This window comes from Gorilla gorilla, chromosome 14, assembly GCF_029281585.2.
Source record: "Gorilla gorilla gorilla isolate KB3781 chromosome 14, NHGRI_mGorGor1-v2.1_pri, whole genome shotgun sequence".
NCBI lineage: Eukaryota > Metazoa > Chordata > Mammalia > Primates > Hominidae > Gorilla > Gorilla gorilla.
Window position 1 is genome coordinate 60599895 of NC_073238.2, and position 24436 is coordinate 60624330.

Sequence of the window (24436 nt, forward strand, 5' to 3'; positions counted from 1 at the left end):
ACAGCTCCCACAGCTCCTTCCCTATAGGTGACAGGTATTTTAAGAGGAGAGTTAAGCAAAGCAACACTTTTGAACATGCTCTACTTCCTGGGAAAAAAAAAATCTCCGGGTCTGTGGGAGAAGCACATGCCAGCAGCCTTCAGCCCCAGATCCCTTCTGGATTAAAAACTGTAAACCACTAAGTGCGGTGGCTAACACCTGTAATCCCAGCACTTTGGAAGGCTGAGTCAAGAGGATCATTTGAGCCCAGGAATTTGAGACCAGCCTGTGCAACATGGTGAGATCCTGTCTCTACAAAAAATAAAAAATTTAGCCAGGTGCCTGTAGTCCTGTTGCTCAGGAAGCTGAAGCAGGAGGATTGCTTCACCTCAGGAGGTTGAGGCTGCAGTGAACAGAGATCATACCACTGCACTCCAGCTTAGATGACAGAGTAAGACTCTCTCTCAAAAAAAAAAAAAAAAAAAAAAAAGGCCGGGCACAGTGGCTCACACCTGTAATTCCAGCACTCTGGGAGGCTGAGGTGGGCAAATCACTTGAGCCCAGGAGTTTGAGACCAGCCTGAGCAACATGACAAAATCCTGTCTCCACAAAAAATACAAAACTTGGCCGGGGCATGAAGGTACATGCCTGTAGTCCCAGATTCTTGGGAGGCTGAGGTAGGAGGATGGATTGAGCTCAGGAGATAGAGGCTGCAGTGAGCTATGATCACACCACTGCACTTCAGCCAGGGAGACAAAGCAAGACCCTGTCTCAAAACAAACAAACAAAATTGTAAGCCATACAGTCATGGTGACTCCTTCTAGTCACACAACCCAGAGCCACAATTACCTGTCCTCAAAATTGACTGACTCATTTCCTCCATGTAAGAACATTCAACTATTTAAAACATTATCGTAGAGAGAGATGATTATAAATTGTGGATGTTTCCTTGAAAATGCTTTCTTGGTATTCCAGGGAAATAGTATCATTTCCCCAGTGGCTAGGACTACAAGAAGAAACCTTTACCCTATAGAATGTGTAACCTAAGTACCATTTTTGGTACTTCAGCAAAGTTGGACTCTCTTATATAGTACAGTCTTTATTTAGCACTATAATGAAATAACAGTTTCTCTCAAAGAGCCTCAAAATTCAATCATGTTAAACAAATCCTACTGCCAAAACAGCTTTAAACTTCTGTGCCTATAAGTAAATGCTATATTCCACAACATTTTACCAGGAAACAGGATTTCACCTAACACTTCATCAAACCTTGTTTTTGCTGATAGACTCTGACGCTCCAAGTAAGGACTGAATGCAGGCAGACAATGCTTCCTGTGATAATCCTTGGAACACTGCCCTCTGGTGGAATAAAAGAGAATAATCAGCCTGTGGCACTTGACAGAACAAAAAAAAAGGAATATCCTAGGCTGTAAGTGCAAATAACAATGCCTGCTTGCCCTCATGGTTGGATTAATTTACTACTTGTATTATTCTTCCTGGTTTCCTATTCCCATGCAACCTTTCTAGACCAACACATAGATATGTAATATGCAGTCATCTCTGGAAACATTCATGTGACCATTCAATAAATATTGATTAGCATGCTAGGCACTGTGCTAGATGCTAGAAATATAGGCAGGCATGGTTCTGACCTCATGGAGCCTTCGCTCCAACAAGATCTCATGTGGGGCTGTTTTTTAAATCTCTAAAACCAACTTTAAAACAAACCCTCAGTAAATCCACTTCTAAAAATACAACAGAATTGTATTTTAGGAAATCATGTACATGGCTCTTCATTACAGTATTATTTAGAACAGCCATAAACTGGAAATAACATATGTTCAAAGACAGGGGACTGACAAATAAAATAGGACTAAATCTAAATTATAGAATACTGTTTATGAAATCAAAGAATGCTGAAGGAGGCGGTGGAATTCATAATGGAGTTTAAAAAAAAAAAAAACAGGTTACCAAACGGTATAGGCAGTATGATTCTTAATTTAATTCTGCCATTACTATCTTCCCAGAGGTGTGGCATGGTGGTTGGACCAGGACTCCTGTCAGTCCCCTTGCTTCCCTCCCAGCCTCCATTCTACATAAATATGAGCCTATTCATTATTAGGCCACTGTCCTGGGCCCTGGTCTCCAACTTGATGTTATTCTCTTTTTACATTGCTTCTCCCCGTTCTGTGGTTTCCCACAAGGCTATTACTATAGGAAGGAGAGATTAGAGCTGCCACCTGCTGGGTCACTAGCCCTGCCTAAGAAAGCTTAAGATGAGCAGCTTAGACCAAGACCCTCGCCTTCCCTTGCTCAGCCTTAATGTATTTTACACTGGATTGTCTTTCCCCACCTTTGATCGGTAAGCTAAAAGTGTTAAGATTTGAATATAAGCTAGGTGAAAAAAGAATAAGCCAGCCTAAGGCATAAGACAAAACTGGCATAGTGACCTCCTCAGGCCTACCTACTATTAAGCTAAAATCCCTGTTAAGCACCCTAAGAGGTTTTATTTACTAGAGTCTGTGATGACAATGGGTTCTATGTGGAATATGCCTCCTGCGTATTTTCCTTGGGATCCTGACTCCACTGCAGGAAGTTGCTGAATCTTAGCCTAATATCATTATTCAATAAACCTAATGGACACCCTGGGGAGGAAGAGATGCCAAATATCCAAACCTCTCTCTGGAAGAGATCTCATCAGCTGGGCAAAAAGGCTGAGACATCTAAGTCTGTAGAGGTGATCTGGGCCTGTCCTTAAGAGTCCCAGAACTGGGCAAAAGGCACTTTTGGTAGCATTTCAAAATCTATAAGCACAAAGCCCAGCAATTATGCATTTTAAATTAAATATAGAGTAGTGTACATTCTACTGACCCAATGAAACAACTGTGCAGTCCTACAATATAAAATATCTCTGCGGTGTAAGGGTAAATGCATACTCCTTTTGAACCATATCCTTAAGAAATAGTGGCATTTAGACAATTCATTACATGACTGCTGTATTTAATCATTGCTCTAAATGCAGTCAGGGTCTTCTCTTCAGGAATGCACACATAAAACAGTCATGCAAAATTTGCCCACAATTTTGAGGTGTCCATAGACTCCCCAAAGCCCATTACTGAATTATAAGTTTCTATAGAAAGTTCAGGTTAGAAATTCCTAAATTAGCTTGACCTCAAGTTACTTCCATATCTAAAAATCATGATTTTAAGAATATCCAACAAAATACTTTATCAAGATCTTAAAATGTAAATTTAAAAATATTTCAAGTGAAAGAACGAGCAATTCACAGTAAAGATACACGTACATCTATGCATCTGTATAATTTGGAGAGACAGACAAGAGTTCTTCGAACCGTAGGATACCACATTCCATGAAGATCTGCTGGAGAAATTGTGGTCTGTGGTCTAGGATTGAGGGATTCTGTTGAACCTAAAACCCAAGTGGAAAAGAAGACACATTTCACACATGTGGATATTTGTCTTACAATAATTTACATGGCAACTATAAACTGCTTATTCTCATTAGCTATCAGTAGCTAGAGGGCACCAATTTTTTCCCACCTCAGTTTTCATCAAGAATACCCTAAGAAATCTAAATCAGTGACAGGCAAGATTTAACACAGTAAGTGAGAATACACATGAATATGGACATACATACATTCCAGCTTCATATATATATATGTATATGCTCAACCCAAGTTGCTTTTCCCAAATTGTGATCAATAATCTTTATGGAACATAGGAAAAGCATAATCACATTATAGAATGCAGCCATTAAAAAGGAGGCAGATCGTCCGGGCACAGTGGCTCACGCCTGTAATCCCAGCACTTTGGGATGCCGAGGCAGGCGGATCATGAGGTCAGGAGTTCGAGACCATCCTGACCAATGTGGTGAAACCTCATCTCTACTAAAAATACAAAAATTAGTCAGGCGTGGTGGCGTGTGCCTGTAGTCCCAGCTACTCGAGAGGCTGAGGCAGGAAAATCACTTGAACCTGGGAGCCGGAGGTTACAGTGAGCCAAGATCTCACCATTGCACTCCAGCCTGGGCAACAAAGTGAGACTCTGTCTCAAAAAAAAAAAAAGGAAGCAGATCTCTATGTAGTCATGAGGAAGGAAGCAGGTGGGAGCCTGTGGAGGTGGGGGAGTAACAAGAAAACAAAGCACTTCTAAACAGGGGGTTAATCAAATTAGGTTCACCTGTCAGACTGTCTTCCACACTCTGAGTCAAATCACATACAGGCCTAGTTAGTATACCCAATTCCCAGGTGACCAGAGCGGGCTTCCCCCCACCACTGGGAAGGTCAGAAAAGGCAGACTCTGGCAACTGTGAGGAAGAGCAGGTGGGCAGTATGGTTGAGCAAAGACACCTCTGTAAGGGAAGTACAATCACTTCTGGGTCGAGGGACCAAATTTCAAATGAACCATGAAAAGTGGAGCTGGTATAATACTTTGAGACAACAGGTGATATTGAAAGATGGACTAGGCATTAGAGGACATTAGCAAACTCATTAAATTTTTAGTGCAATAATGGTTTATTGTTAAGTAAAAGATGTCGTTATTTTTTGGAGATGCTGTAATACTCAAGGGTGAAGTGTCAATGATGTCAATAATTTAAAATGGTTCGTAAAATATATATTTACACACACACCCCAACACATACAAATACACACATACACATATATGTGTATATATGTGTGTATATATATGTGTGTGTGTGTGTGTGTGTATGTATATATATATATATATATATATATATATATGAAAAATAAAATGTTAAGTCTTGAATCCAAGTTGTGGGTATGGGTGTTCATCATTCATCTTTCTTTCAACTTTTCTGTATATTTGGAATGTTTTCAATAATAAGAAAATAGAAGTAGATCTATGATACACTGGTACTAAGCTACAGAGCAAACATTAATTCCTTTTTATAAATGGTTATAGCAGCATATGCTTACAAGAAGGCCTGGAGGTTATATAGCACAGATTTGAGGGGAAAGGGATGAGGGAGAAAGGTTGAAGCTTAGTGCTTTCTTTCCTTTTTTTTTTTTTTTTTTTTGAGATGGACCTAGGCTCTGTCACCTAGGCTGGAGTGCAGCGGCGCGATCTCAGCCCACTGCAACCTCCACCTCCTGGGTTCAAGTGATTCTTCTGCCTCAGCCTCCTGAGTAGCTGGGACCACAGGCTCATGCCACCACACCCGGCTAATTTTCTGTACTTTTAGTAGAGACAGGGTTTCACCATGTTGGTCAGCATGGTCTTGATCTCCTAACCTAGTGATCCACCCACCTCAGCCTCCCAAAGTGCTGGGATTACAGGCATGAGCCACCACACCCAGGCTTTTTTTTTTTCTTTTTTTCTGAGACAGAGTCTGGCTCTGTTGCCCAGGCTGGAGTACAGTGGCACAATCTCACTCAGCTCACTGCAACCTCCGCCTATTGGGGTCAAGCAATTCTTGTGTCTCAGCCTCCCGAGTAGCTGGGATTACAGGCATGTGCCACCACACCCAGCTAATTTTTGTATTTTTAGTAGAGATGGGGTTTTGCCATGTTAGTCAGGCTGGTCTCAAACTCCCGACCGTGGGTGATCTGCCCGCCTCGGCCTCCCAAAGTGCTGGAATTACAGGTGTGAGCCACCGTGCCTGGCCAGTACTTTCACTTTACAATTCTGTAAGCTTTTTTTCCAAAAACAAGTACTACTTGTAAAATTTTTTTTTCTCTCTCTCTCACCACTCCTATTTAACTTGTATAATTTTTAAATTTCTTCCATAAGAGCTCACTTTAAACTAACATTTAATTTGTATTAAGTTTCTTAAAGAAAAAGAATAAACAAATTACATCAAAGAATATTTAGGAGATGAAATATTTATAGTTTTCCTTAGGAATATGGTATGTGCAGGATCCCTTCTTCAAAATAAAGTGCCAAAAGAATTCTCCCAAATAAAAGTTTAGTCAAACAAATGTGTTTAAGTACTTTAAAGCCAGAAGTCAGCTTGTGCTCATTTTTTTCCCTTTCCTATGTAACTAATACTAGTTCACCGGGGCAAACCATCAAAAGCCAAGTGCCCTCTGGCTGCCATTCCTGAGGAGCAGAGCAGGCCCCGGGACCAGGGCTTCTCCCACAGCCCTCCTGCACGTCTGCCTCCGTCGTCCTCCACGGGCCTCACCTCCCCCTTACTTGCTCTACATACAGAACAAAGCTGCACTTTTTGAAGGTACTGATAACTGGTCTCTTCACAAGATGGGTCCCTCCACCAATCTGCCCTGACATCTCCTTCTATGCCATGAACTTCACATCATTTAAAGCCCTCCTTTCAGAGGCTTCTCATTCTCTCACTTCCAGCTTTAGAGGTGGGAACCAGGGAACCAGGAAACCAGGAAAAGTGATTATGACTATTCTTTTTGGTTTTGCTCCACTTCCTACCTGACTCAGAGCCTTGCTTTCCACCCCAAGTTCTATCGCCATTGTGATAACACTGATAACTGCACAGATGACGAGCTGTTCATCCTTACCTTCTCAACTCCAAAGACTTTCTCTTCCATCCTCACACCCCTACCCCAGGGGCAGATTTTCTTAATACTTGCAGAATCGCATTCTTATTACTTTCTACAGACTTCCTTCTTCCTCTCAACTATTCCACCTCTAAAGTTTTAAAACTTAGCATGCCACTTTATAACCACAATGTTCTTGAGATTTCAATCTTCTCACCTGTTTACGCAAACTACACTGCCAACTCCTCCTCCTCTGACATCAATCACACTCTCTCACTTGCCCACTTCTGACCACGCTGGCTGTTCTTTCTTGGTGGGCTTAGTTTACTCCTCTATCTCCATTTGCTCCTTAACGTCAGCACTGGCTCAGTTTCTCTCCCAAGACGTCTGCTACAGTCACTCTACAATCTGTCCTAGGATGATCTTACACAAGCCCAAAGCACCAACTACACCTCATCCTTTATTTCTCAATCAGTCTTTCTCTCTACAGCTCTACGGCAGTGCTGTTCAATAGAAATATAATGTAAATCATAAATGTGACACCGTAAAACGTCACATTTTAAAAAGTAGAAAAGTTAGCCAGGCGTGATGGCATGAGCCTACACTCCCAGCTACTTGGGAGGCTGAGGTGGGAGGTTGGCTTTAAGCCCAGGAGGCAGAGGTTGCAGTAAGCCAATATCACGCCACTGCACTCCATCCTGCCCGACAGAACCAGACCCTGTCTCCAAAAAAAGAGTAAAAAGAGGCCAGGCACAGTGGCTCACATCTGTAATTCTAGCACTGTGGGAGGACTGCTTGAGCCCAGGAGTTCAAGACCCATCCTGGGCAACATAGCGAGACTCCATGTCTATTAAAAAAGAAAAAAATGGCTGGGCATGGTGGCTCATGCCTGTAATCCCAGCACTTTGGGAGGCCAAAACAGGAGGACTGCTTGAGCACAGAAGTTCGAAACCAGCCTGGGCAACACAGTGAGACCTCATCTCTTTGAAAGAAAAAAAAAAAGTAAAAAGAAAGCAGGATTGGTCAGGCGCAGTGGCTCACGCCTGTAATCCCAGCACTTTAGGAGGCCAAGGCAGGCAGATCACTTGAGGTCAGGAGTTCGAGACCAGCCTGGCCAACATATAGTGAAACCCCATCTCTACTAAAAAATACAAAAATTATCTGGGCGTGCTGGTGCGCACCTGTAGTCCCAGCTACTCAGGAGGCTGAGGCAGGAGAATTGCTTGAACCCGGGAGGCGGAGGTTGCAGTGAGCCGAGACTGCACCACTGCACTCCAGCCTGGGCAACAGAGTGAGACTCTGTCTCTCAAAAAAAAAAAAAAAAAAAAAAAAAAAGGAAGCAGGATTAATTTTAGTATATTTTATTCAATCCAATATGTCCAAAATATCATTTTAACATGTAATCAATATAAAAATTACTAATAAGATATTTTCCTTTTTTTTTTTTTTATTCTTCTGAGATGGAGTCTCACTCTGTCACCCAGGCTGGAGTACAGTGGCACAATCTCGGCTCATGGCAACCTCCACCTCCTGGGTTCAAGAGATTCTCCTGCCTCAGCTTCCCGAATAGCTGGGATTACAGGCGCATGCAGCCACGCTTGGCTAACTTCTGTATTTTTAGTAGAGACGGGGTTTCACCATGTTGGCCAGGCTGGTCTCGAACTCCTGACCTCAGGTGATCCGCCCGCCTCAGCCTCCCAAAGTGCTAGGATTACAGGCGTGACCCACTGCACCCAGCCTGTTTTCCATTCCTTATATCATACTAAGTCTTGGAAATCTGGTGTGAATCTTACACAATTATGGCACATTCAGACTAGCCACAATTACAGCACATTCAGACTAGCCACATTTCACACGCTCAATGGCAGTGGCTACCATATTGGACAGTACAGCTTCTAGAACCATATAATACAGACCCTCTCAGTTGTTCCACATGGACCTTATTCAACCCTCACATCTGAGGTGCCATCAAATTCTACTGATTCAAACTTCTAACCATATCCCTCATCTCTGTATTTCTCTCCATCCCCCCAACACCATCCTGGTTCAAACCACCTTTATCTTTCAAATGGAAAAATATAACAACTTCCTGATCAGTCTCTACAGTTCTGCCAATAACCCATCACTGCCTCATTGTAATGCCAGTAATGGGTTAAAAAGTAGGCTTTAGTGGGGAAAGAGAAAACGCACAAGTCCGGGGTTGGCAAGACAGAAATGTACTCTCGTCTCTCCCATGCTCATAAAGAGGTATACTAGGACCAAGAGGTATACTAGGACATGGTATGGGTTCTATTGCAGAGGAGGAAATTTCAGCCCTCTGTGGGTCCTCCCTCCTACAGGGCGAGCATGATAAAATGACTTTGTCAGATGGGCAATATCCAGCTTCTTGACAGTCTGGATTTAGTGTAGCAACTGTTTATAGAGTAGACTCAGAACACCTGATGATGCCCTTCACCTGGGGATCCTGAGGTAGCTGGGGCTCTTTAAAGCCCATGGAGTTACAGTACCCACCTTCCCAGTTGTCCCATGGGGAGCTACGCTTTAGGGCCACTCTTATAGCTGGGTGGGGAAGGGATGGCTTACTTCCCATCTAGCTTGCTGTCTAGGTCCCTAATGAGTATCCAGGGTGATTCTTGGGACAATTTTGCTCCTTGTATAACATGTACCCTAGTCCAAGCCATCCCATACAACTGTGTCAATAGTATTTTACTCCAGTCCCAGATACTCAGTATGCTTACAAAATGCAAATCTGATGGTCCAGTCACCATGATACACTATGCCAGGTAGAAGTCCAAAGGCCATGAGACTATCACATGACATCTATCCCTATCTGGCCTATTTTACCTGCTCCTTCCCCACATACAACCTGGGCCCAAACATACCAAACCACTTGAATTATGCAAAATAGCCATGGTTTTCCATTCCTGCATGCCTTTCTACATTCTATTCTATCTATCTTAAACAAACTTACTTCACCTGGCTCTCTCATACTCTTCATAAACACATTATAGCTCTCAGACACCACACCCCACACTGAGCCCACCTTCCCACACTCAGAGCTCATCTCCCTTCGCAATTTCCATGCCCCTCATCCATGGTCCAAGGGCACCCTGTGCAAACCATTAGCATCTCACTCACCACTGAATTCTGTCTGTGGCTTGGCAATCTCCCCCCATAAAGTGTGGGCTCCTCAAAGGCACAAGTTGTTTTTCATGTCTGGGACAGGACAAGTCCTCAGTAAAGGTTTGTTAACCCAAATGAATAAATGCTGGTAGTTAAGACATCATAACATACCAGATTTTGTCAGACTGTTAGACTCTCCTTCTTCTAAGTGAACATCTGAAAATGAAGCTTCTGAAGGTACCTTCTTCTGTTCATCTTTCAAACTCTGTGCAATTTGCTGTATAAAGAAATCAGAAGGAATGTTACCGTTTTCAGCAGTGTTTGGCAACACGAACATGTTCTTTATACAAAGTATATATATATATATTTTCAACTTGACATTTGGAAACTATTCAGATTTAAGACTGGATACATTCTGAATATCAGAAATGTTTTTGTTCAAGTAACTGGCCAATCCAAATAATAGGCTTTTTCTTTATGTGATAATAGCTACAGTATGCTATTTTTGAAACAGATATTTTTTAAAAATTAGCATGGACTCACTGCCTAAAGAATATCATGCAGTATACAAAGGAGACACCAACTACTAAATTAGTAATGAAAATCCCACTAATTTACATTAATTATAAAGGTGGAAATACACAGAAATGAAGACCTAACAGTCATTTAGTTACTGTCAAAAAGAATGGCCAGTCATAAAAATGAGACAATGGACTTTGGGAATTCCGGGGCAAAGACTCGGGGGCAGGTAAGGCATAAAAGACTCCATATTGGGTACAGTGTACACTGTTTGAGTGACAGGTGCACTAAAGTCTCAGAAATCACCACTAAACAACTTATCCATGTAACCAAAAATCACCTGTACCCAAAAAACTATTGAAATTAAAAAAAAAAATTAATAGCCAGAGAATTGATTAGGAAACAGACTCCCTACCACATAGGCCAGTCCACTCATTCCACGTGCAGAAATTGGAAAGTACAGCTAATTCCTAAACGGCATGCAGATGTCACAGCCAGACCACTCTTATACCCCAGTCCCTCACCAAAAGAAAAACACAGTAAGCATATTTACTGCAAGTGGTTACCCTTAAGCCAAAAGGTCTATTACACAAGGGAGCATCCAGGATACAGGCCATGTAATGACTGAATAAACATACCAAATATACCACTAAATTACACTGGGAGGGGAGCATATAGAAAACTTTATCACCTAACATCCTATCAGACACAGCAATTAAAACAGGCATTCTTATCTATAATACAAAAACTGATACTCCTACTGAAGGCCAGGACGGGAGGAAAAGGAGGGAGCACCATTCACTAGATCAGGCTGGGAAACAGATCCAGTCTTCATCATACCTGCTTTGTGGCACTCAAAGTCAAGGCAGCTCCTGCAAATGGACCACCCATCTGCTCCCTGTTGTTATCCGCAATACCAAGACACATAAAGATAATTCCAGCTATGGACCCCAGAAAAGAAACAGCCCCCACTGCCTGCCCTACAAGGGGATCTGATCCCTGCAAGGTTGATTCTGTATATTATTTAAAAAGTAACAACATATAAATAATTAATATAACTAGCCAAAATGCAATAAGTTTAAATAGAAGTCAGAGGAAGAGATGTAAGTTTAGGAGAACATCCTCAAAACAGGTAAGAACATATTTCCAGCCTGTTAACTTTAAAATGAACATACCTATTATTACATATCTATCCACCTAGGCATTGAAATAAATTAGGTTAAGTCAAAATGCTGGTGAGGATTTGGAGCAACAGGAATGATCTAGTACACACACGTATTTCTATGCCAGCACCTGAGAGAGCTTAAAAGCAACAATACCCCTGTAGCAACGAGCACACCTAATGCCCAGATCTCTTTCTAATACAATCCTTCAATAAAGGAACCAGCACTCCTTGAAGAAATGGTCGATTCTAGGAGAGAGGCAAGAAATATACTGATGCACCTGAAGTTCTTATAGTGCCAGGAAATAAGGAAGTTCTCAAAATAAAAAATCTACATAAATGAGTATGTCAAAAGGACATAGGAGCCAACTGAAAGAGCTCCCAGTGGTGAAAGCTGGAGCAGCAAAATAAAGTACCAGTGAACTATAACCCAAAGTATGAATAAATATCCGTTAAGTCCACACTGACATCAGTAAGTGATTGAATCAACAAATTGGAAAAAGAGACCAAGTCCACACTGACATCAGTAAGTGATTGAATCAACAAATTGGAAAAAGAGACCAATCTCCCTTACAGAGAAGTTCCAAGTATTTATATAGATACTTTGCCCTCAAAAAAGGTAGAGCACAACCCACTCCTTGAGCATGGGTTACACATGGGACTTCCTTCCAAAGAGTACAGTGTGGAAAGTGGGGAAGAGGAGTAACTGCACGGTGGTGAAACCTGACAACACTACTTCAGCCAGATGGTCAAGTTCAATATCAACAGTGAACATTCATGTTGAAAGGCTGTACCCTTAATATGATGTAATAACAATGGCATTTTACACCACTGTGGTTTTCCTCCCCAAAACCCAAAACACTAGTCTAATCATAAGGATAACATCAGACGAATTCCAACAAAGGGGCATCATATAAAAAGCTTGAAATACTCATGACAACACTATAAACCAGTCCTCAACACTGCTAAGTCATCGAAAACAAGAAAAGTCTGAAAAACTGTCACAGACAAAAGGAGCCTAAAAAGACATAAAAACTAAGTGCAATGTGGTGTTGTAAATGGGATCCTGGAATAGAAAAAGACATGAAAAACACTAAGAAAATCTGAATAAACTATGGACCTTAGTAAATAAATGCCAGTGACTCACTACTGGTTCATTAATTGTGGCAAATGTATCATACCAACAGAAGATCTTGGTAATAGGAGCAACTGGGTGCAGGGTATATAAAAACTCTGTACCACCTTCTCAATTTTTCTGTAAATCTCAAACTATCTTACAATACAAAGTCTATTTTAAAAATAAAAATAAAAGAAATTAGGACATTTGACATCCAAGAAAAGCAGTCTAAATAGAAACAGGATAGTATCTGAGCCATATCTGACAATTTAACAACACAGATCGGCACTTCGTGACAAAAGATATGCTGATGAATACAGGATACACTTAGGAAGAAATTATCTTTAATCTATTTTCCACAGATATTTAGGTCTACAGCACTCCTTATATAAATTAATTAAGCAAGATTAGTGTTTAGACCTGGCAAAAATTAGATTACATTTTTTTAAAATTTAATAGCTTACAGATTTCTCAAGATGATTTTTTTTAAAACATGTTAGAAACATGATGACTTAGCAAAATTATTTCAAGGGACATTTTTTAAATTCACCAGCAGCAAAACTGCCTTTGGAATTTTTCAAATAAAATAATCACGCCTCTTTTATATATATATATACACACACACACACACATATATACACACACACATATATATATATATTTTTTTTTTTTAAGGCAATGTCTCGCTCTGTGACCCAGGCCGGAGTACAGTAGCACAATGACAGCTCACCCCAGCCTCCATCTCCCGGGCTCAGGTGATCCTCCCACCTCTGCCTCCTGAGTAGCTAGGACTACAGCCGCCACGATGCCTGCCTCATTTTTGTATTTTTTGTAGAGATGGGGTTTCACTGTGTTGCACAGGCTGGTCTTGAACTACTGGGCTCAAGTGATTCGCCCACCTTGGCCTCCAACAGTGCTAGTATTACAGGCGCAAGCCACCATGCCTGGCCAAGACTATTTTTAAAAAGTCAAATGTTCTGTTTTTAAATATTTCAAGGGTTAAATAAATTACAACAACCACTGTCTCTCATATGACTACCAGCATTAAGTGCTTTCTGGGTCATTATCTTTACTCTTACAACAATCCTCCAGGGTCAGTATTATGCCTGTTTTACAAATAATTAAACATACTAATAAAAAATAAGAAAGAGCTACTAACTGGGCTGGGATTTGAACCCAGGTCTATCTCACTCTTACATTTCCCCCTATGCCATGCAAATGGCAAACTTACATGGGCAAAAATCTCTAAAGAGATCTGCAGATCTATATTTAGAATCAAATGTCTGACAGCAATCTCATTGTATATCTTAGTAGGATATATTCTAAGAACAAAAGTAGTATAAAAATCTTGAATTAAGTTTGCTATTAATCATGGCATTAGTGTTATAATTCTGAAACTATTTTGCATATGTTGTAACTTGAAGCAAATGAGTAAATACATTAGAGGTGCTAGGAGCCAGGGTTTCTTCTGTGAGACTGGAAACATGAATACGAGATATGGGAAAAGGAAGAACCCTGTGGAACTGGATCTGAACTGGAGATTTCAGTATGAACTCATGATATTTTAAAATGTATATTTTCTAGCTCTTTAAAGAGGGCTAGAAGTAATCCACCACTAGAAATGAGCACACCTAATACTCAGATCTTGGTTTCTAAATACCACCCTCTTTCCCCTTAAGGAACCAAGGGTTCCTGGAGAAAGAGTTGACCATAGGTCTGGAGCAAGGAATGTGAAACATTCCTGGTGCAAGGAAAAGGTGAACACCTGTATCATCTTGTGCAAGAAAACAAAGGACTCTAGATTGACCAAGAAAAAAAGAAAGAAGATTCAAATTACTAGAATCATATGGCACTGCAAGGAGCCCAAAATAGCCAAAACAATTTGAAAAAAAAAAAAAGAACAAAATAGCAAAACTGCTTCCCAAGTACAAAATTTATTACAAAACAACTGTAATCCAGACAGTCTGGTGCTAGCACAGGATAAGACATAAAGATGAATGGAATAAACTTGAGAGTCCAAAAACAAAACAAAACAAAAACAAAAAACCATTAATCTATGGTCAACTGATTTTCAACAAGGGTGCCAAGACCATCCAATAGACAAATAATAGCCTTTTCAATAAATGATGCTGGAACAACTGGATAGCCACATGCAGAAGAATGAAACTGGACCCCTACTTCACATCAAGAAATTGTTTCACATACAATTTCTTGAAATTGCTTGAACCCGGGAGGCAGAAGTTGCAGTGAGCAAAGATGGCGCCACTGCACTCCAGCCTGGGTGAAAAGAGTGAAACTACGTCTCAAAAAAAAAAAAAAAAAAAAAAGACATCTGAAGGACAAATGGGGAAATTTCAATATGGACTATATATAAATAATATTATTGAATTAATGTTAATTTCCTTAAATACAAAAATGATACTGTGGTTATATGAACAATTGTCTTTATTCTTATGAGAATAAGAACTGAAGTACTTAGGAATGAGGAGTCATGATGTCTGCAACTTTCAAATGGCTCAGCCACACACACACACAAAGAGATAAAGTAAATGGGATGAAATATTAACAACTGGTGAATCTGAAAAATAAGTTCTAGATACCTGATGATATTAAGGAACTACACTGTTTTTAGGTGTGATAATTATATTATGGTTGTGTTAAAAATAAAAATGCCCTTAACTTTTTAGAGTTACCTACTGAAAGTTTTTTTTAATTCTGTTATTGTTGTTTTGCTTATTTAACCTCTTGACTCGATATCTTTACTCATTGGTTTCTGCTACTTAGAAGGAGTAACCCAGAATCTATTAACTTTCAGGAGTGTAAAGTTATATTCCATCCTGCTTAGCCTTGAGTGGTCACACTTTGTTGTTGTTGTTGTTGTTGTTGTTGTTGTTGTTGTTGTTGTTGTTGAGACAGGGTCTGACTCTGCTGCCCAGGCTGGAGCGCAATGGCCTGATCTCGGCTCCCTGAAACCTCCACCTCCCGGGCTCAAGTAATCTTCCCATCTCAACCTCCTGAGTAGCTGGGATCACAGGAGCACACCACCACACCTGGTTAATTTTTGTATTTTTAGTAGAGATGGAGTTTCTTGCCATGTTGCCCAGGCTGGTCTTGAACTCCTGAGATTAAGTGATCCTCCCGCCTCAGCCTCTCAAAGTGCTGTGATTACAGGCATGAGCCACCATTCCCGGCCTGAAGTATTTACTAATTGAAATCATGTTTGGAATTTGCTTTAAAATAATTAATGGGGGTGAAAGGGAGTACAAAAAGTCTAGCCACGTTAAAGCTGAGGTAATGGTACCTAAGAGTTCATCATATTACAGTTTCTACTTTTGCTTATATTTGAAAATTTCCATTTAAGAAGTTCTAATTCTGTTTCAGTACTAATATCTTAGGCATTATTTAAACTCTGTCCAGAACTCAAAGAAAATGAAGACATATATGGAACTAAAAGATCAGGAAGATAAACCCAAGTCTTCAAACCATAAACTGGACACTTGTACGGTATAATTTTGAGGAGACAGCCTCCAGGGCTTTTATGAGAGAGCATGACACACGGTTACATGATCACCATCAACCTGGTGGCTTCTACATTATCAACCTTCTTCTATTTCTAAAGAGAAATCACAGGGATCACTAACTCAATTTTAAAATTGAGAATGTGTATTTCCTGCCAATGGGAAGAGAATGGAATAGAATGTTTATAAAACATAATTTGAAGGGGCCGGGTGCGGTGGTTCACGCCAGTAATCCCAGCACCTTGGGAGGCCGAGGCGGGCGGATCACGAGGTCAGGGGATTGAGACCATCCTGGCTAACACGGTGAAACCCCATCTCTACTAAAAATATAAAAAATTAGCCGGGTGTGGTGGCGGGCGCCTGTAGTCCCAGCTACTCGGGAGGCTGAGGCAGGAGAATGGCGCAAACCCGTGAGGCAGAAGTTGCAGTGAGCCGAGATCACACCACTGTACTCCAGCCTGGGCGACAGAGCAAGACTCCATCTCAAAAAAACAAAAAAAAACAAAAAAACATAACTTGAAGGAAAGACAACCTAACAAATATTTTTAATTCTTTTAAATTTTATCTCCTTTAATTTTCATAGCAAACTTATCTTGATTTTACATTTTGAGGAAGAATTAAAAAGAAAAATCCCATTTTAACTAGTAAAAAACATCTAGGCTAGGCACAGTGGCTCACGCCTGTAATCCCAGCACTTGAGAGGCCGAGGCAGGTGGATCACTTGAGCTCAGGAGTTCGAGACCAGCCTGAGCAACAAGGGGAAACCCTGTCTCTATTTTAATATATAAATTTTTTAAAAAATAATAAATAAAACATCTAAAAGCTGTGTGGGGGCAGACGGGAGATCAAGTAAGGAGATCCTACCTCCATCATGACTAACTTATCGGGATATGCCAGATCTCCAGGAGCTGGTTTATAGCCCGTGATGTCCGTCTGAATATAGATGTGGGTTCGGTAGACGAGCCGCTCCTGTACATCTTCTAACATCTGCTTGACTCCAGCTGCAAATGCCCCCAGTTGCTCAGCTGATAAAAAAGTGCAATCATCCATTCTTTTAGATTTAGAAAAACACTTTCTTTTAAACAAGCAAAGACGTTACTAAATTGTTCAGAAACAGTATGAACAACTTTTGCTTCAGAGGCTGTGATTGTATTCGATTTCAGCATGACTCAATGAGCTTGGAAAAGTTTAATAAATGTCTTTCAATTTCCTCAACTTTAAAACTGGGCAGTACTCTGTTTAATTATATTATTAATATGAATAATAAAATCTGAATTTTAAGAGTGCTTTGCTCTTTAAAAGTTATTTCATATAGCTTCAGACCAAGCCTAAGAAATTGCTAAGGTAGCTTATTAACTGGGCTATCATCATCTCCATTTTACAAATAAATTGAGTATCACAGATATTAAATGACTTGTTAACATTTTCACAGAGAAAAGTAAAAAGTAAAATAAAGTATGAGTTTACTTAGTATTTCTTTATTTCTAAGATGCCATCAGCAAGGCGCAGTGGCTCACACCTATAATCCCAGCATTTTGGGAGGCTGAGGCAGGCAGATCACTGGAGCCCAGGAGTTCAAGATCAGCCAACCTGAGCAACATGGCAAAACTCCATCTCCATAAAAATACAAAAAATTAGCCAGGCATGGTGGTGTGCATCTGTAATCTCACCTACTTGGGAGGCTGAGCTGGGAATCACCTGAGCCTGGGAAGTTGAGGCTGCAGTGAGCTGTGATCATGCCACTGCACTCCAGCCTGGGCAATAGAGTAAGACCCTGTCTCAAAAATAATAAATAAATAAATAAATAAGATGCCATCAATGTTAAGACACACTAGTAATCCTGTAACAGTCTTCCAAAAGATAGGGGGTTAAAGATAACACATAATCACATTAGGCGAGGCATGGTGGCTCATGCCTGTAATCCCAGCACTTTGGGAGGCGCAGATAGGATGATCACTCGAGTCCAGGAGTTCGAGCCCAGCCTAGGCAACACAGTGAGACCCTATCTCTATTTAAAAAAAAAAAAAAAAAAAAGAGGCCAGGCATGGTGGCTCATGCCTGTAATCCCAGCACTTTGGGAGGCCGAGGCGGGCGGATCATGAGGTCAAGAGATCAAGACCATCCTGGCCAACACGGTGAAACCCCATCTCTACTAAAAATACAAAAATTAGTTCGGCATGGTGGTGCATACCTGTAGTCCCAGCTACTCGGGAGGCTGAGGCAGGAGAATCACTTGAACCCGGCAGGCAGAGGCTGCAGTGAGTCGAGATCGCGCCACTGCACAGAGCGAGACTCCGTCTCAAAAAAAAAAAAAAAAAGAAAAGAAAAAAAATCACATTAATTTTGGCCAGGTACAGTGGCCCACACCTGTAATCCCAGCACTTTGGGAGGCCAAGGAGGGCAGACTGCTTGAGTCCAGGAGCTCAAGACCGGCCTGGGCAAAATGGCAAAACCCCCTCTCTACAAAAGAAATATGAAAATAGTTGGCCATGGTGGCATGCACCTGTAGTCTCAGCTCCTCAAGAGACTGAGGTGGGAGATCACTTGACCCCGGGAGGCAGAGGTTGTAGTGAGCCGAGATGGTGCCACTGCACTCCAGCCTGGATGACAAGAGTGAGATCCCCAACTCAAAAACCAAAACAAAACAAAAAAACCATATGAATTTTAAAATCAGAAGCAATAAAAAATTTAGAAGCAGTAAAATGTGAGAAAATGAATGAGTTAAATGCAATTCAGTAACTTTGGAAGAGTAACAAATTAGTGTCTCAATGAAAGCCAAACTGAGGACAATAAATTCTGTGAGTAGAATAATTACTAGAAAGGTTTTTTTTTTTTTTTTTTAAGACAGAGTCTTGCTGTTGTTGCCTGGGCTGGAGTGTAATGGCGCAATCTCGGCTCACTGCAACCTCCCCCTCCCAGGTTCCAGCAATTCTCCTGCCTAAGCCTCCCAAGTAGTTGAGATTATAGGCGCCTGCCACCAGGCCTGGCTAATTTTTGTATTTTTAGTAGAGACGGGGTTTCACCATGTTGGCCAGGCTGTTCTTGAACTCCTGACCTCAGGTGATCCACCCACCTTGGCTTCCCAAAGTGCTGGGATTACAGGCATGAGCCACCATGCCCGGCCTAAAGGGTATTTTTTAAAGGTACCTAGGTACTATTAGGAAAATCATGTTCTCTATGACAATCAAATCAAATACTGAAGAATGTATCAGATGGACAAAGTACAGCTATTCCAGAGAACCGCTTTTCTTTATTTGTAATTTCAAAACAGATCAACTATTATTATGAATATACACAAAAACAATTCCTGTTTTTTAATCAAAAGTATATAATATATTCAATTATTTATTTATGTATTTTGTATTCTGGTAACAGTGTGCTAGAAATGCCTAACCCAAAAGTAATGATGTGTTCTATCTGGATTCCAGATGCCAGAAAGAAAACTGACTACAATTATTTTATTGCTAATTTTACCCAGATTTTAAGATTCTTTCCCTATCTGATTGTGTCTTTAGTGACAGAATAAGGTGCAATTTCATTCAAGAAGGGGTAAGGCATCAAGCCAAGCTTCAAAAATATTAAATTTATGTATTTAGTGGGGTGAGGGAAGAAGCACTTTTTTTTTTCAAATTCATTGAGCCAGTGATATAACTTCAAATGATCATTTCTACTCATTTACCATTGTTCTGCACATGATCTTCAAGCACCTCATTTTTAAGAATCCCACAAAGTTCCGACAGAGTCTCTAAGTGAATAACATGAATGATCAATGGCCTGAAGACATCATACAATGACACACACAGTTTCTCCAAAAGCTCACTAAAATGAAAGAATAAAAATGTCTATTAGTAGTAGTTTTTTCAGGATTTTCTAATAGTTTAGAAATCCTCATTGATTTCTTCCAGTCGATAAGAACAATAAGTATCTACTGGAAAATAGTATCTGAGGACATTATAGAATGATAAGGGAAAAGCTGAAAGTAATTCTATAAACAGTTTTTGCTTTAAAAGCTCAGAATCAAGCAATCCACAGCAGTCAATTCAAAGTAGCTGCCCCCAAACAAAAGTCAACCTATTACAACTTTTATCTATTTCAGCAATAATTTTCTGTATGTCCTTTCAAAAACAATAAAAAGTATTTCAGAAGACTTAATTACCTTTTATATTCTACTTCACTATCAATCAAATGGTAACTTTTTCCCCCAGGAAAGACAACTTTAAAATTATTGAATACTTATAGATTTAGATAAACAAAATTCAAAGTACTTTGGTCATACGCCAAGTATTTTGAGAAATTTTAAACATTTAAAAAGAAAAACTTAAGTTGTCTATATGCTTCATACTGTCAATGGTACTCTTCTACACACAGAATTTCATCAAAAGTGATCACTTCAACTAAAACCATAAAATACTTTTCTCTTCCTCATTACAAGAGTCATAAGCTTGGAATGTTTGTAAGAGTCAAAAGAGTGAACATTAAGAAACCAAAAGTGACTAACAGTGGATCTGAAAGACATTTTGAGAAAAATAAAGAAAAGGTTATTAAATAGTATCTGTATTTTTAAATCTTTCATTAGTTAGAATCATAGAATTTTTTAACTAGAAGGAATTATTGTACTTAGTGGAGATAAAGGGATCTAGATCCCGAGGCTACAGAATTCTGTATAGATTTCTTCCTATCACACCATAATATCTAAATAATTACATTACAAACAATACAAAAGCATGTAAGTTGCACATTTAAGAAAATAACTTTTAAGAAAATATCTGTCCCACCCAACAATATTCTGTTCACAGACATACACAAGTTCAAACATTCTCCAGTTAATGACAGAATACTCCTATAATATACTGATTCATTACGGTCATTAGCAAGTTAAATTTTATGAACAAGAGTTAGATTCCATGTCCACCTACTCTAATTTTGATGTTGGTTTTGTGAAAAATTCATTGTAAAGTTGGTGTTCATCCTGGCAGACATGAACCATGAAGGCACAGCCACTACGAACCTGCAGTAAACAAACACACACCACCTACAGTTAAAGACACACAACATTTCTGATGTTTATGAAATAAAGCCTACACTTTATGTGCAGAGATAACACATACATACTCTTAAAACAACTTACTGAAGAACGGAAAATGGTTGGTTTTCGATAGATGACTGCATAATGAGATTATAGGTGACTTTTAGTTTCTTAATGCTTTAGTTTCTAAACTTCTCATAATAAACACAAATTACTTTTCTAGTTCAAAAGCATTTCAAAAAAGAGCGCTTATGCATTTTTTATAGTAAAAAAATTTATAGTATGAATAAAATTACACTAAACAAAAAAGCACTTCTGCAGCAAAAGCTAAATTGTTAATATAAATCTACAAACTTTGAAATCTCATTTTTCAAGAACAATATTTATTTGTGAATCTTCTTATCTCAAAAAATAAGTAAAAAATGAGAATATTTTGCAAAGGTGAATAAGGCTAATTACCAAACTAGATTTGTCATAACGAAAAACATGCTTTTTTAGTTAACTATGGGCACCAAATCTTATTTAACCAAGTATAGTTTCTAGGATATCAACATAACTCAAGAGGAAGATTTAACATTAAACCAAAACAAGTAGAAACTTACCAAGGCACAGTGATCTCTATTATTTTGGCTGGTTAACTCTGCAACAGTGCAAGCAATACTAGGGCCCAAAAGGAGCTCCCGCTGATCAAGGTAACACTGGTGGATATCATTTAGCAGTTGTTGGTATCTGGCAGAAAGCAAATGAGATTAAACTTTTCATTTCAGATATGTAAACTAAATTTCATCTTAAATCCCAGTGTAGGTTGCCAAACCTCTTTTAAAGCTATAACGGTCACCTCTCATTTGCCCACATTAACTATTTAATACTAGAAATAAAGACACAAAACAAAAGCAAACCATAATGAACTGTGACGCCATAAGCTTTATCTTTTAAAGAAAGCTTTCTTTTCCAAGAATAGTGACCCCACATCTGCCCAAATAAGAAGGAAATCCTAGTATGGGAAAAACTGCTGTCATGTAAACTGGCTAAGTCCGTGACCTTGCTCCCCAGAATAAGCGGTATGTTACAAGAACAAGCTGGAAGGCAATTGCTCATAAAATATCAGAGATAAAACCAGATTTGGAAAAACAGTACTACAAGACAAAGGTTCATGTGGAAATCAGATTAACTTCTAGGTACTCACTCAGGTATTTTTTCAGACCGCAGTTCTATTTGTTCAATAAGACTCTGCAAAGTAAGAAAAAATGCATTAAAAAACCATCTCTGTTATATTATCCATTACTTTCTGATTATAATATTAATTGTATCACATATTCAGAAAAACTGTAAATATAAGAAAGTTAAAAATCATAAAAATCACTTATACCAAAAATTCATCACAGCATTTCAGTATATTTTCTTTCCGTTTTTTTATATCCACAGTTCCTATATTTTTCTTTTTAAGTAAAACTGTAATTATACTACATATTCTGCTTTATAATCTGTTTTTTAAAAATTAACATTATTTCATAAACATTTTCCTATGATTAAATACTTTTCAATACTAGATAAAAATGTATAGAAGGCCTTAGCATAGTACCTGGTACCTAGTCAACACTCAATGAATCATTGTAAGCATGATTTAAAACATTATGCTAAAAGGCTACATAATATCCCATTTCTACTGATATCTAGGTTGTTTCTGAAGAATCAGAGCCCATTTGTGAAGAGCCTTGAGTGAAACTAGAGGGTTCCAACACCCGCTCCTTAGTAGCTGTTTGAGCCCAGGCGAGCTGGTTCACTTCTGAGATTCCACTCCCTACTGTATAAAACTGGTGTAATAACACCTACCTCCCAGGTGGGGACCCCAAAACACCAGGTCAAAAGAGGTATGTATTTTTATGGGCTTTTGGTCTATTCTTCTAAAATGTTTTTTAGAAAATAATCCAATTACATTCCTATCAGCAGTACTGCCTGTCATAAATCCTCAGAAGCACTGACCTTAATCTGCCAATTTATGACAGACAAAAGTCACCCAGCCTTAACTTGCATATAGTTTCCACTAAGTGAATATATTCACTTAGAATATATTATTTTGGTAATGTTATAGAGTAAAAAGCTTACTATTTTTTCAAATATTTAGCAAATCTTCCCAATACCGTGTAGAAAACTCCAGTCCTTCCTATTTGGGATGTTTCTTAATATATTAAGTACCACAACTTTCCATTCCAATCTGTCAGTGAATGCTTGAATCAATGACACTGTATTTTTCAAAATTTTCTTCTTTAGTCTTGCCTATTTACCAGATAAAGTTTAGAATCATGCAAAAAAAAAAAATCCATTGGAATTTTTGCTAGGAGTACATTCTAACCAACAAATTACTCTGGGAGAAAGTGACATTTTAAAAATTAAATCACCCCAACCAGGAAGAAGATGGGCTTACCATTTATTCAGTCTTTTATAATTTTCTGTCTAGTTTTGTCATTTTCTTCATCCTTATATTTGTTAAGGTTACTGCTAGGGTAAGTATTTTATGCTTTTTGTCACTGATATAAATGGGACCCCATCACATATATTAATTTGTTACTAATGGTATGTAGGAAAGCCACTGATAACTATATAATCATTTTATAATTACCCACCACACTGAGCCCTCTTATCTATACCTTTTCTTTTCTAATCAAATTTTTATCATTAGTATTTGGCTAATAAGCAAAAGCAATCAATCAGGCACAATCTAAATCTCATGCCATAAACTGACATCCAGTTAGACATCTGTTAGACATCTAGGTTGTACACATATTCCACATATATATTCTATAAACAAAACTAAGTTTCTCCCATTTCAAAAAAAAATTCCTTTAAACTGGTTGGCTTTTTTTTTTTTTTTTTGAGGCTGGGTCTCACTTTGTCAAACAAAATTCATTTCAACTGGCTGGCTTTTTTTTTTTTTTTTTTTTTTGAGACAGAGTCTCACTTTGTCACCCAGGCTGGAGTGCAGTGGTGCTATCTTGGCTCACTGCATCCTTGACTTCCTGGGTTCAAGCAGTCCTCCCACCTCAGCCTCCCAAGCAGCCGGACCACAGGTGCACGCCACCGTGTCCAGCTAATTTTTGTAATTTTGGTACAGACAGGGTTTCGCCATGTTGCCCAGGCTGGTCTCAAACTCCTAAACTCAAGGGATCCGCCCTCCTTGACCTCCCAATGTACTGGGATTGCAGGTGTGAGCCAATGCACCCAGCCATCAATTGGCTGACTTTCAAGACAGAAACAAGCAAGGAAGTGAAGTCAGTCAGCAAAAGTAGATTATTTCTAGAAACTTCACAATGAGTAGAAAGAATATATATGCACCAGCTTCAATTAAATGTATCTCAGATATGTTATAAAATATAACATATATTGATCTTTGCCCCCTCCATGCTATCAGTTAATCAAAATAAATACATCATGGACTCCTGCTACGTAGAATGAATAAGGCACATACCCAACCTCATGAAATATCCTACCAATGCATTAATTC

The 24436-nt window shown here is 39.2% G+C and overlaps 1 protein-coding gene across 3 annotated transcripts in view; it reads right to left on the reverse strand.

The window, feature by feature from the left end:
• COG3 (component of oligomeric golgi complex 3) overlaps nt 1–24436 on the reverse strand; it is a 69487-nt gene that overhangs the window by 23058 nt on the left and 21993 nt on the right. For all 3 annotated transcript variants that reach the window (XM_019039874.3, XM_055359618.2, XM_055359619.2), the window contains exons 9-16: nt 22121–22164; nt 21537–21663; nt 20825–20916; nt 19588–19727; nt 16773–16933; nt 9764–9869; nt 3284–3408; nt 1249–1338 (exon numbers count right to left, since the gene is read on the reverse strand). In XM_019039874.3, the coding sequence (XP_018895419.2) occupies nt 1249–1338; nt 3284–3408; nt 9764–9869; nt 16773–16933; nt 19588–19727; nt 20825–20916; nt 21537–21663; nt 22121–22164 (885 nt within the window). The remainder of the gene's footprint in view (nt 1–1248; nt 1339–3283; nt 3409–9763; nt 9870–16772; nt 16934–19587; nt 19728–20824; nt 20917–21536; nt 21664–22120; nt 22165–24436) is intronic.